Raw genomic sequence first — 11,964 nt, 5'->3', positions numbered from 1 at the left:
TAGGTGAGCGCCACAGTTAGTGTTGTTGTTTCTGTCGTAGCGGTCGTAGGAACGAGAAATATGTGGGATACATTGAGTATTGGATTAGAAAGGGATTGTATTTATTCATTTTAAGACTCCTTTTCTGTCCAGGTTCAAACCACGTTTTAAGATAAAAAAGGAAGAAGTTAGGACAGGCTCCAGTTCGGTGAACATTGGTAATACAGTTGGCCCAAGTAAAGGCAGGTCTCAGAGAACGCGCCCTTCACACTGTCCCGAAATTTGACACCAGATGGACACACGATAAAGGAAATGTTCAAATTCGGCTCTGATCGTAACACATCGGGGCATTCGTGAGGGGCATCATAAGCCATCGTATGACCGCCGNCACGATCTGACTTTAATTACATTTGACTCGAGTGTTTCGTCAACTTAATGTGTTGCTTAAAATAATACTTCTGCATACAGTATGTGACACTGTAAGTGTTGCACAACACTTACAGTGTCACATACTGTATGCAGAAGTATTATTTTAAGCAACACATTAAGTTGACGAAACACTCGAGTCAAATGTAATTAAAGTCAGATCGTGTCTTAGACGGGGCAGTGATATCATAAACCTGTTAATGTACGCATTCAAACACTTTTTGTTATACCAGCTGTATTCACCTTGCAGGTGCAACTATGTGGCTTTTATCCTGGAGAAAGTGTTTAAGTCATAGATGTTTAAAGATTTTAACGTCTTCATATTTGTTTAATTATAGTTGACTTTTCATTCAGGAAGTATAACGCGCTGCGCTATCAGTACGCTTGTCCATGTTTTTTGATTAGTCGAATGCTCCAAATACCACCCCTTTCATGTGAACGCGTACCTAACTAGATTGACGAGTTGATAACCAGCGTTGTAGGACAGCTTAGCGAGAGCGCGTTTGTTTTGGATTAGGTAAGCCGGGTAACTCAAACATATCCAGCTTAGGTTGAACCGGCTTCGTAGTACAGGCCTCTGGTGATGCTAATCATAACTGCTTTCAAAACAGCCACATGCATCACTTTAATGATGAAGTTTGTGTGTGTGTGCCAGGATCTCTGTGAACAGCAGTAACGTCCAGTCATTGCTGGATGCAGCCAACCAGTACCAGATTGAGCCTGTGAAGAAGATGTGTGTGGAGTTCCTCAAAGGACAAATTGATGCAACAAACTGCCTTGGTAAGAACGTAAATACAATCAAGGTGAAATCACATATCATCGTTTGTGACCTCAACATTTGCTGAGCCCTTTGATGCTTTATCTATGGACTCCCCAGCATCAATTATCAATACCACTTATATTACTAAGGTGCACACTTCCAGCTGCTTTTTCTAGAAAAGTAGAATTAAAGTTATCTGTCCTACACATGTGTTTTGTTGCGTCCTGCCCCATCATGTTACTCTGGAGTGATTGGTCCTTGTCTTGTCCTCCTGCAGGTATTTCCTCCTTGGCAGACTGTATGGACTGTCCTGACCTGAAGGCTGCAGCAGACGACTTCTTTGAGCTCCACTTTACTGAAGTCTACAAACTGGATGAGTTTCTGCAATTGGACGTTAAACAGCTCACACACTTACTGCACCAGGACAAGCTCACTATCCGAGCTGAGGCCCAGGTACACTTCTACACATCCTTTGAATTCATATCTTTTGTGCTATTATTTTTAGGAATATGTTTTTTTTTTTTTCAAACATATCATAGTTGTTGATATAGATGTACCTTTGTTGGCTATCTTTAGTGCAAAATAATAAGTCCCTAACAACATTTAAAAAAAAAAAAGGCAATACATTCTAATTATCCAAAGAACAACTTGGAAAACCAAACAAATATGGTTTCAACACATCATGACAAAGATGACTCATAGCTCTTGCAAAAACAATGCCAGCAATAATCTGTATGTTGCTGTTTTTTGAATTGGTGTTCAGATATATGACGCAGCAGTACGATGGCTGAAGTACGATGTGTGTAACAGACAGCAGTACATGGTGGAAGTGTTGGGGTGTGTTCGCTTTCCTCTGGTCTCCAAAACCTTCCTCTCAAAGACGGTGCAGGCTGAGCCCCTCATCCAGGACAACCCACAGTGTCTCAAGATGGTCATCAGTAAGTAGGAAGAGAGAGAAACACACACATTTTTACACACAATAGACTGTTTAGGTAATAGACTATGGTTTAGGTGGTTAATTTGCTAAACGTACAATCAAGTCGCTTTGGATAAAAGTGTAAGCTTAGTAACAATAATGTAACAACAATAGGTTTGTAGCTTATTCTAAAAAAGGGGCGCACAAATATTGGTGTAATAAGTAAAGGGTCACATCGTCTACTAGGTCTAGAAAAATTACATTACACTGGATGCAACCCATCTCGACATACTCTATTATAGTAGTGAAAGATAAAATATGTATTATTATTGAGAGTAAAATTCTGAGTTTTTGGCAGGGCTCTTGCAAATGTTTAAAATGTGTGCCACCACCAAAGATGGTGTTAACCCACCAGTATCCCCAACCCTGAGTTAATGTCTTAAATTATCTCATATTTAAGATTCTGATTCAAAAGAGCATATCAAAACGTACACACACCAACAATAAAACCCCTGACGCCTTTGTCCCAGGTGGGATGCGCTACCACCTGCTGTCCCTGGAGGACCGGGAGGATCTGGGAGAGAGCAGCCGACCGAGACGCAAGAAGCACGACTACCGAATCGCTCTGTTCGGGGGCTCCCAGCCTCAATCCTGCCGCTACTTCAACCCCAAGGTACCAAGGCAGTACATGTATTTTAGGTTTATATTCTTTTGTTCGGTACATTTTTCAATTTCAGAACCAAGACTTTGAGTTTTTGTAATTGACATCTTACATAATTCAAGAGTACATTTCATTTTAATCAGACCAAATACTTCAAAAACAAGCATTACAGCTTTAACATTGTATATAGTTAGGGCAATGGAAATAAAAGTTTACACTGTTTAATTTCTAATCTGGCTTTTAATGCAGGATTCCTCATGGACAGACATCCGCTGCCCCTTCGAGAAGCGGCGCGATGCCACAGCTATTTTCTGGGACAACGTGGTCTACATCCTGGGGGGCTCACAGCTCTTCCCCATCAAGCGCATGGACTGCTACAACGTCCTAAAGGACAGCTGGTACTCCAAGCTGGGGCCGCCCACGCCTCGTGACAGCCTGGCTGCCTGTGCCTCACAGGGCAAGATCTACACGTCTGGGGGGTCAGAAGTGGGTGAGTACAGGCGGGTCGAAGTGGTGGACTTGAAACCTGGGAATTTGGATGCTTTGTGTGTTTACTGACTGTGTTGGGGATAGTGGACATTGAGAATTCTCCATAGTAGAAAGTCATCCCTTATGAAAGGATTTAACCATGATCCATGTGTGTGTCCACAGGCAGCTCTGCCCTGGACCTTTTCGAATGCTACGACACAAGAACCGAGTCATGGCAGGTGAAAACCAGCATGCTGTTGGCTCGCTGCAGCCACGGCTCAGTGGAGGCCAACGGGCTCATATACGTTTGTGGAGGCACGGTGGGCAACAACATATCTGGCAGGGTCCTCAATAACTGTGAGGTTTACGACCCCAGCACTCAAAAGTGAGTCACACAAAAATGATTCAGAATTATACAGCAAAACGGAGGAAAAGTATATGCATAACAATATCAAATCGATTTTGTTTGGTGAGAATCCCAAAGTCTCAGTAGAACAGCCACCAGTTCAAATTGACAAGAACAACATTTTTATTTTGACTAATGTGCTTTTAAAAGATTGTATCAGGCCAGGAGGTCAAAGAAGCTTCTCCACAAAAAAAGCAGGGAGACATGCCAGTCAAAACTATTCATTTTATTAGAAAGAAACTTGAGTTTCAAAGTTTGTACCTCACAATAATAATAATATGCACATGCACCCTAAAGGGCTCGAATCAGGTAATGTTGTTCTCTGTTACACTCTTCCTTAAACCCATATTTGTCCCTGTGTCTGTCTCCAACCTTCTGTCCTCAGATGGAGGGAGCTGTGCGAGATGAGAGAGGTCAGGAAGAACCATGGGCTGGTGGCGGTCAACGGCAGGATCTATGCTGTTGGAGGGCAGGGGGCACTGGGTACAAACACGTTATCATAATTATGTTATACTACTATTTGAAATAGTAGTTGTAGCATATGTGGCCTCTGAATGATGGAGTTTTTGTGTTTTCTTTACAGGTGGACTTGACTCGGTGGAATACTACGACATAGCCACTAATGAGTGGCGTGCCGCCTCGCCGATGCCGTGGCGAGGTATAACAGTGAAGTGTGCAGTGGTCGGTGACATCATCTATGTGCTGGCAGGGTTTCAAGGTGTGGGGCGGCTCGGACACGTCCTGGAGTACCACACTGAAACCGACAGGTCAGTGCATTCACTAAATATTACGCAAATAAATAAGTAGATATTCTACTTATGACTCTAAACCCTGAATCATATTTTCCTCTATATTTTTTGACATTTCAAACCCTCTAAGTCAGTTTTATTGTGTGTTCAGATGGGTGTCTTGCAGCAAGGTGCGAGCGTTTCCCGTCACCAGTTGCCTGGTCTGTGTGGTCGACACCTGTGGAGTCAACGAAGACGAAGACATGGACCTCATAGACTCTCAGCCACACGCTGCAGCTGCTGCCTCTACCTCTCCGTCTGCTTCAACCTCATCATCCTCGTAGGACAAGAGGAAGATTCATTTATATTTTAAGTTGTGACTTTTGATGACACTTTATGTTAGGGAATCATTCTCCTGGACTCCTGGACGTCTAACCTTTTTGCCCTTTGACGTTTATGACCAACCGACGTCTGTTATCTCCCTTAAGGAATGTGCTGCTTCAGCGATATGTTGTTGTTCCCAGTTTATGACCGGGCAACTCTCGGTCACAAATGGTTTATGGTTGTGAGAACGCTGGCTTCGAGGCCATAAGGGTCAGACATTTGATTCAGTGTTCCCAGATGTTTAGGCCATCTCTAGTGTTCCCAGATGTTTAGGTTATCTCCTTTACTATGTTGATTACTCTCTGTGAACCTGTTAAAAGGTCTAGCGAGAGAGAGGCGCTTCAGAATTGATGTGGCAACTCTCCCGTGCAGTCAGAACCTCTGGCTGTGTGAGTTGTGATGTGAATCCTCCGGCCGATACTCGTAATAAACCACCAGTGTTTGACATCGAAGCTCCAACTCTCCTCGTGTCTCTCTGAGTCCTGACTCTCCATTGCTACAGAAGTTTCCCTTACACTTTAGGCCGTCAATCAACAATGGAGTTGATTTTAATATGCAAGGCCTGTCAGCTCTTACTCATGTGAACATCCTCGTAGGGCTTGCATAAAAAGTGGTATATTTCGATTGTGAATGCGATATAATCATGGATATAATGAACAATTGGTATCATAGTTATAATGCACAGACTTATTATCATTTTGAAAAAACAACAACATCTTCATAAGTTTGATTTATATTTTTTATTATAGAAAGATAAGTAAGTCAAGCACCAAATTCACGAGTATAAAGGCATCTGTGTTAAAGTTAGATTTTACAAGTTGCTCCTTAAAATGACATTAGCTGCCATACTCCTTTGTGGTCAACAGATGATAAAATGTAAATGTACTTTTTTTAATTAGATTAGATTAGAATTTAATAAAAACTGTCACATTAAAAACGTGCATTAATTACAGTGACATTACTTTAATAAAGCTCTCGTAAAATATGGCAAGAGTATGCTTGGGGAAAAGACATTTTGCTTGATGGACATCTTTTCATTTGAGTCAGCAACAGAAGATAGGCAGATAAACATTAGTGACGAAGTTAATTAAATGCAACATGATTACATAGGCAGAAGCTCAGTGGTCAATATTAAGATGTGTCGCTGAATAAAACACTGGAATATCCTCCCCTATTTGGCCCAAAACAACTGCTTAATATCGATCAGTACATTTTTCTCCTCATCAATCGTCATCAGACTCATCCTCGCTCATCAGTAGGGCAAACCTGTTGTTTATCTCCTCAGACCCTCTCCCCCCTCCCCTTCCTCTTCTCCCCCCTCTCCCTCTTCCTCTCCCTCTCTCTCTCATTCCCCGGCCTCCACCCCTCTTCCCCCTCCCTGCTGCTGAAGAGGAAGGATGGGTTTTGGAGTCGCGGCTCCTCACAGCGTCCAGCAGGGAGGAGTAAAGATGAACTGAAAAGGAACCCCCAGCTAGGAGGGATTCAGCAGCCTGGCCCCCTTTCAGGTACCTGAGCAGGCCGTGCACCAGAGTACCACTGTACAACCTGTAACACACACAGAGGGAGAGAAGGAATCCAATTACATTTTGTTTTCCACATGGTGGTATCTGCTAAAATGTTTTGTTTTACCATAGGTCCAACCTGATACAGATGAAGTGAATAGGATTACAAATATATATTTCTATCGAAAAATACGATAAAAAAACCCTTTAGCAAGGTACTGTTTTATAACAGGGTTCTAAATTATTCTTCATTTCTTTTCAGTATATTTCAATGTATAAATCTGCACCAACAGAATTCAATCACAATAAGGGCCCTTAAAAACATCTCCAGGGAAACATACCTCTGCAAATAAAACCAAAACTAGCTGCATGGCCAGATCACACAGGTGAGAAAATGTAATTGTAATTTGGGCATACAACTATAAGTGCAAATGCCTCAACTGTCCTGGACGTGGTGTCTTTCAAGACAATTATGATGAAAATGACAAATGTGGCAATGTGTAAATATTTGCTACAGTTTATAGACTGAATTATTAAAGAAAAAGCACATTAGTTGCAGCTCTGGTTTTCATTGGTGGGCAATGTAATGCAATCTCTCATTGTGCCTTACCATGATATGTGGGGTTCAGGCAGTGGCAGCAGCAACAGCTGATTAAGACACAGTGCACTCCAGAGGCAGGCCTGCCATTGGCTAAAACTGTGAGCCGCTCCAACATCCAATCCACGTCGCTCCCCTGGCCTCACACGCTGCCGATCCAGCCCTGCGCACACTTGACGCTCCGCAGCCCAGTTTAGCTGTGGGTCTAAGATGACACATAGCAACATGTTTTTATATCCTAAAAAAAAGAAGATGTTGCATTCTTTCCTTTTTTAATATTTTTTGTTGTTTTTTTAAATGCCAGTTGTGTATGCATGCTGTTTGCCTTGTTATTACATGACATGTCAGTTTTTGTAACCTGGTGTGATAGTAAAAAATATACAACACAACTAACTGGCTTGTGGGTAGTGGGTAGCTCCAGGCTGGTTGTTCGAGGACAGCTCTCCGTAAATCATGCCCAGCACCAGAGCCTGCACCTGGGGCTGTGAGGGTTTTGGTGAGGCCACTCGACGCCAGAAAGCTATCACTGCTACAGCCAGCCTCAGGTGGAGAGGAACAGGAGCCAGGACAGACTCTTTTATCCCCAAGACATCTAACAGTACACCAAGGCGAACCGCCACAGGAGCCTGGATAAACAATTACGGGATAAATAGGAAAGGTTTAATAAATCACATTAACAATTTTCTTTAAAAACAACAAGTTCAACAAGAAAACATTATTTTTGTTGTCATGTTTACCTGGCCAAGTGTATCTAGATGCAGGGGGGTCCTGAGCCGATGTGCCTCTAGAATGTTTTTCTTTAAGTTCAGATCCACGCGGTCATACTCTTCGACACACATCGGGGAACTAGAGCCCTGAGCGTGCACTGTAGCTGCACTATTGCTAAACCCTACATTTACCCCCTGTTGTGTGGGTAAGATGTCTCCCTGTCCCCTACCTCCGCCGACCTGACCACCTCTCTGCCCCCTTGCCCCTCTCCCACCTCTCGTACCTTGGTTGATTTTTTCTTGTGCCGTCATATCCTCTGCTTGGACATCTTGGCCTCTCTGCATTAATATCCCATATATAGCCTGGCGTATGTTGCTTGCACTGCAATGGCTGCTGGCTAGCTTGCTGTTCTCAACCTGTGGGATCAGAAGGACCCTGCGCATCACAATAGCATCTACCACCAAAGGAGCTAACATTCCCTGCGCTGCAGCCATCGACAAGCACTCTGGCATCCCAGAGGACGGTCGTTCAGGAGCTGTCTTACCTCCAGAGAACCAGCCAGCCAAAGAGCTTTGAGGCGTGATGTGGTACTCTTGCATTCCTGCCCACAGCTGTGAACTGAGCCCACCTTTCTCTCTGCTTTTTCCCCTTGGTCCTCTATCTTTCTCCCCCATTAGCCTGCTCACTTCCTCCAGGGCCTCCCCCGGACTAGAAAAAGAAGACAGCCAGAGGAGAAGGCCCTCAATGCGGGAAGCGGGTGCTCTACCTTTGCCCCTGCCACCACCTTTCACTAAGACACCCGCATCTAACAGACCCAGGAGTGCATCAGCATCTTTTGGAGTGCCATAATCATTCCCCACCAGGACAGCAAATAAGGGTAGCAACTGCTGGTTCATGCCCCCATACAAGCGACAGATCCCGGTAGTGGTGTAGCAACGAGCCGAGATGTAGCGGTGAGAGGCTTTACCGTTCAGGTTGGTCCACTGGAAATAATGGAGTGGAAGATAACCACCTAGGGAAACAACAACAACATGTGAAACAACAGCGAAACATCAAGTGAGATACTATCACTACCATTTATTACAATGGTCTTTTTGATTTTGTTAAGCTACAAGAATCCTGTTGCTACCCATACCTGGCAAGTCAAAGATATAAAAGTCGCTGTCATTGGTCAGGACTGGACATTTCCACTGGTGAGCCAAACATGCAATATCCCAGTCCGCCTCGGCTGGACACTGGACCAAAGGGACCCCTCTCTGAATGAGGACTTCAATGAAGACACTTCTTGTGAGGAGGGGGAGGACAGAGCCATTGCGGCCGTGGGAGAGACTGTCTGCCTCTTTTATCTTGGACTGCAGACGCTGGCGCAGCGTAGGAAACTTCTTGTCACTGGGGTCAATTCCTTATTACAACAAAGAAATTAAATTAAATGTGTATGGGTGTGTCAACTGAAGAAAAAACTATTATTGGAGCAGGTTCAAAATAACTTGTTGACCTATTTTAAACTAAAATGAGCATGATGCTTTGACTGAGCATCCCACAATATCCTGTCATTTAAATATGCATGTAATGATACTTGAGTTTCCTATAAGAATGACCTGAGTGCATCCTTACCTCCATCCAGAACCACATATGGCTGGATGTTACAGGCCTCCAATGCAGAGAGGAACTGGGAGAGCAGGCAAGTAAATGCATCATAGTCCCCTCCGTGCTGCTGGTCCAAACCATAGTTAAAGTAGAGGCGGAAAAACAGGCTGCAGCCATCAATAACCAGGCGGCTGTCCCTGAACTTCACATCTTGGAGAAAGTTTCTGTTGCCCTCCACATAGGTGGTCAGACCATGTACACCCATGGGGTCTCAGGGCCTAGGAAGACATGGAGGGAGAAGCTGTTACTCACTGCTGGTGATTCAGTGCCACGCAGAGTATTGTAGCCTGTCTGGTCTGAGGGTGTATGGAGTCTGCGGTTTGAATGCGACGGAACAAAATCATGTGATCGACAGACAGCTGGAAATATGTTTTTCAAAGGCATTATGAGGTTCGATTCAACACAAAACGGAAAGTACTGCAACAAAACAATGCAGATAATAAACAAAATGCCGGACATTTCCAAACAAGTGTTAGAAAATCAATCTTGGAACGAGAGCATTGCAACATACAAGCTGTAACTTACCAATGTCAAATTGCTTCACTTCTGTTTACATGTCTTGCGTACTTATTTCCTTGTTATGTTGTACTTCAAAATAAAGCTCCCTTGGTGTGTAACAAAGGCGTGTATTCTTCATTAAAAAAGTACAGTAAGACGATGACTGCTGATTCTGAATCAAAACGGGCTCAATTAAGTTAAAAAAACAACAACGTGAAAATGAAATACATTTAATTATTCAAAAATAGGAAACCATGCCGAACAGCCACAATCTCGCTGCGTCTCGCGAGATAAATCGAGAACGCAAAAGCTAGCAGGCGCGCTAGCCAGTTTTGTTCTTCCGTAATAGAGATTTATCTCGTTTTTATTATGGCCACAATGTCCGGAGCAACAAACCTCGGCATTCCCGGGGCAAGACTAGCCAGCTCCGGAACTTCCGCACACCGTAAAAAAGACAGCAGTCCGTCCGCTAGGTTCTGGGAGAGTCCGGAGACTTTAGCCCAGCTGGAGGTGGTGCGACAGTGGATCGGGAAGCACTACAAAAAGGTAGCTAGCTGGTTAGGAAGCTAAAAGCTAGCCGCCCCCTGCTAGCTTGTCCAATGGCTCAGACTGTAAACAAACGTCTCATGCTGCATAACGTTACGTTTATACTGCCCAGCAGGATGTGTGTGATAAAGTTAATAAGTGCTTCATCTATTTACAATAATGCATGCAAAAGATGACGTGTAAATGTAGCCAAATCCTAGAGGAAAAACAGTATAAATACAACAGTAAACTGGCTAGACTATCGTAGAAAGCAGTAGGTTGCATTGAAGCATTTTAACGAATAATTGTCCTTGTCATATCACTTTCAATATTTGTGTGTGTGTCAGTATGTGCTGGTGGATGCCCCTTCGTGTCAGGCTCTGGCTGCAGTCACCCTGCAGCTCCTCCAGTTCCAAGAGGATGCGTTTGGCAGACAAGCGACCAGCCCTGTTCTCACCAAACTGCCTGTGAGTCCCTCTCTCTCTGTCATTGAAATAATTGTCATAATTCAGTCCGAGTAATCTAAATCTGCAATACCTAATTGTGTTGTTGTTAGTAATTTCCAAAGTTTCAATCCTTTATGATTAATGTTGAGTTAATATAGTGTTTTTGCAGGGGTAGAGATAATTATATAATTGCATCACAATGTATAATGAAATGTATTGGGAATTGGGTATATACATTTGTTTAACTACAATATAAATAAAATTCTGCATTCATTCTGCCTTTTTAAGGCTAGTTGAACATTGCTTTCTCGTCTTTCTGGAGCAAGGCACAAAATATTTTCACTATACATTGTACTGTGTATAATATGACACATTTTAAAAGTCTTGAAGTATTAGCATAATAAAGGATACAATAACACACTAAATCTCAAAGCTTCTTTCAATTTAAATGGGAAAATAGTTATGTGACAAATAATCTTGCAAGATAGCTTAAAGACATCCAGTAAAAAAAATCAGCTGTTAATTTGACCATTTCCCTGCAGGCAAAAAGCTTCCTGGACCTGCGACCAGCGGGTGGACTCTGCCACATTCTTGGCACTGCCTACAAGTTTAAGGCAGAGCAAGGCTGGTGAGTGACATGCCAAACATTGCCTTTTTTCACCAGAAATGTTATTTAAATGTAATCTCTTCCCTTACATCTTTTTACAGGCGTAGGTTTGACTTGCAGAATCCATCAAGAACTGAAAGGAATGTTGAGATGTTTGGTGCCATTGGAATATCACTGATCCAGGTGACACAGACACACACATTAATACACACAGACACAAACACACACAACTATCAGCCTAACGGGGACCACTAATGAACTAATTGTTTTGTATGCGTCTACAGAACAATGGTATGTCACTGCCTGTGGTGTATGTGGACCCTACGCTGGACCAGGAGCTGGTTAGCAGACTTACAGATGTGATCGCCAAACACCAGGTAAAGTGCTGCAGAGGGGAGTTAATTATGAGCAGACAAGAGCGTAAGCCAGACTGATGTAGGAGAAAAGGTTTATAGCTTGCTGTATTCTTAGACAGAAACATATGAAACTAAGCAAAGCTCTCATAATGTAGTTCGATATAAGTGCAACAGGGTAACAGTTTGTTCTTACACAGGGTACGCTCACTGAGGACCGAACGCTCGCCAGTCACCACATCTACCCCTCACCTGCTTCTAAAGAGGAAGGTCAGTAACAGTTTGTACATGACTGTGTGTTTGTTGTCTTTTAAGTGCTTGTTCAAATGTAACTTGATACATTTTTTCCTGT

At 43.2% G+C, this 11,964-nt stretch overlaps 3 protein-coding genes across 4 annotated transcripts in view; 2 read left to right on the top strand and 1 right to left on the bottom strand.

Moving 5' to 3' along the window:
* klhl7 (kelch-like family member 7) overlaps nucleotides 1–4,912 on the top strand; it is a 50,220-nt gene extending 45,308 nt beyond the window's left edge. Inside the window, exons 4-12 of the mRNA XM_010793550.1 lie at nucleotides 1,061–1,185; nucleotides 1,443–1,618; nucleotides 1,929–2,103; nucleotides 2,612–2,754; nucleotides 2,992–3,232; nucleotides 3,394–3,595; nucleotides 4,002–4,099; nucleotides 4,200–4,383; nucleotides 4,517–4,912. Of these exons, the coding sequence (XP_010791852.1) occupies nucleotides 1,061–1,185; nucleotides 1,443–1,618; nucleotides 1,929–2,103; nucleotides 2,612–2,754; nucleotides 2,992–3,232; nucleotides 3,394–3,595; nucleotides 4,002–4,099; nucleotides 4,200–4,383; nucleotides 4,517–4,688 (1,516 nt within the window). The 3' untranslated portion in view covers nucleotides 4,689–4,912. The remainder of the gene's footprint in view (nucleotides 1–1,060; nucleotides 1,186–1,442; nucleotides 1,619–1,928; nucleotides 2,104–2,611; nucleotides 2,755–2,991; nucleotides 3,233–3,393; nucleotides 3,596–4,001; nucleotides 4,100–4,199; nucleotides 4,384–4,516) is intronic.
* A 550-nt stretch (nucleotides 4,913–5,462) lies between these two features.
* LOC104964699 (asteroid homolog 1) lies at nucleotides 5,463–10,165 on the bottom strand. Of its 2 annotated transcripts, none has more exons than XM_010793547.1 (7): nucleotides 10,078–10,165; nucleotides 9,151–9,401; nucleotides 8,672–8,938; nucleotides 7,566–8,548; nucleotides 7,223–7,454; nucleotides 6,841–7,033; nucleotides 5,463–6,273 (listed from the first exon to the last, which is right to left on the bottom strand). In XM_010793547.1, exons 2-7 carry the CDS (start codon nucleotides 9,386–9,388, stop codon nucleotides 5,952–5,954), a joined length of 2,235 nt encoding a protein of 744 aa, XP_010791849.1. In that variant the 5' UTR covers nucleotides 9,389–9,401; nucleotides 10,078–10,165; the 3' UTR covers nucleotides 5,463–5,951. The 2 variants fall into 2 exon arrangements, with proteins under 2 accessions (XP_010791849.1, XP_010791848.1); XM_010793546.1 differs by lacking the exon at nucleotides 10,078–10,165 and adding an exon at nucleotides 9,709–9,893.
* The window catches only part of LOC104964700 (SWI/SNF complex subunit SMARCC1-like), an 8,843-nt gene continuing 6,843 nt past the window's right edge, over nucleotides 9,965–11,964 (top strand). Inside the window, 6 exon segments of the mRNA XM_010793549.1 lie at nucleotides 9,965–10,227; nucleotides 10,554–10,673; nucleotides 11,195–11,280; nucleotides 11,361–11,442; nucleotides 11,544–11,636; nucleotides 11,813–11,882. Of these exon segments, the coding sequence (XP_010791851.1) occupies nucleotides 10,051–10,227; nucleotides 10,554–10,673; nucleotides 11,195–11,280; nucleotides 11,361–11,442; nucleotides 11,544–11,636; nucleotides 11,813–11,882 (628 nt within the window). The 5' untranslated portion in view covers nucleotides 9,965–10,050.

The sequence above is a fragment of the Notothenia coriiceps genome, unplaced genomic scaffold (genome assembly GCF_000735185.1).
Source record: "Notothenia coriiceps isolate Sejong01 unplaced genomic scaffold, NC01 NC01_scaffold00037244, whole genome shotgun sequence".
Classification (NCBI taxonomy): domain Eukaryota; kingdom Metazoa; phylum Chordata; class Actinopteri; order Perciformes; family Nototheniidae; genus Notothenia; species Notothenia coriiceps.
Note: the sequence above shows the minus strand (reverse complement) of the source record. Positions and strands in the feature narration are given on the sequence as shown.

Coding starts and splice junctions, on each gene's coding strand:
- LOC104964699 (XM_010793547.1), bottom strand. CDS start 9,388: ATGGGTGTACATGGTCTGACCACCTATGTGGAGGGCAACAGAAACTTT. Junction 8,939..9,150: donor ATATGTGGTTCTGGATGGAG/GTAAGGATGCAC, acceptor TGTTGTAATAAG/GAATTGACCCCAGTGACAAG. Junction 8,549..8,671: donor TTATATCTTTGACTTGCCAG/GTATGGGTAGCA, acceptor TTGTTTCCCTAG/GTGGTTATCTTCCACTCCAT.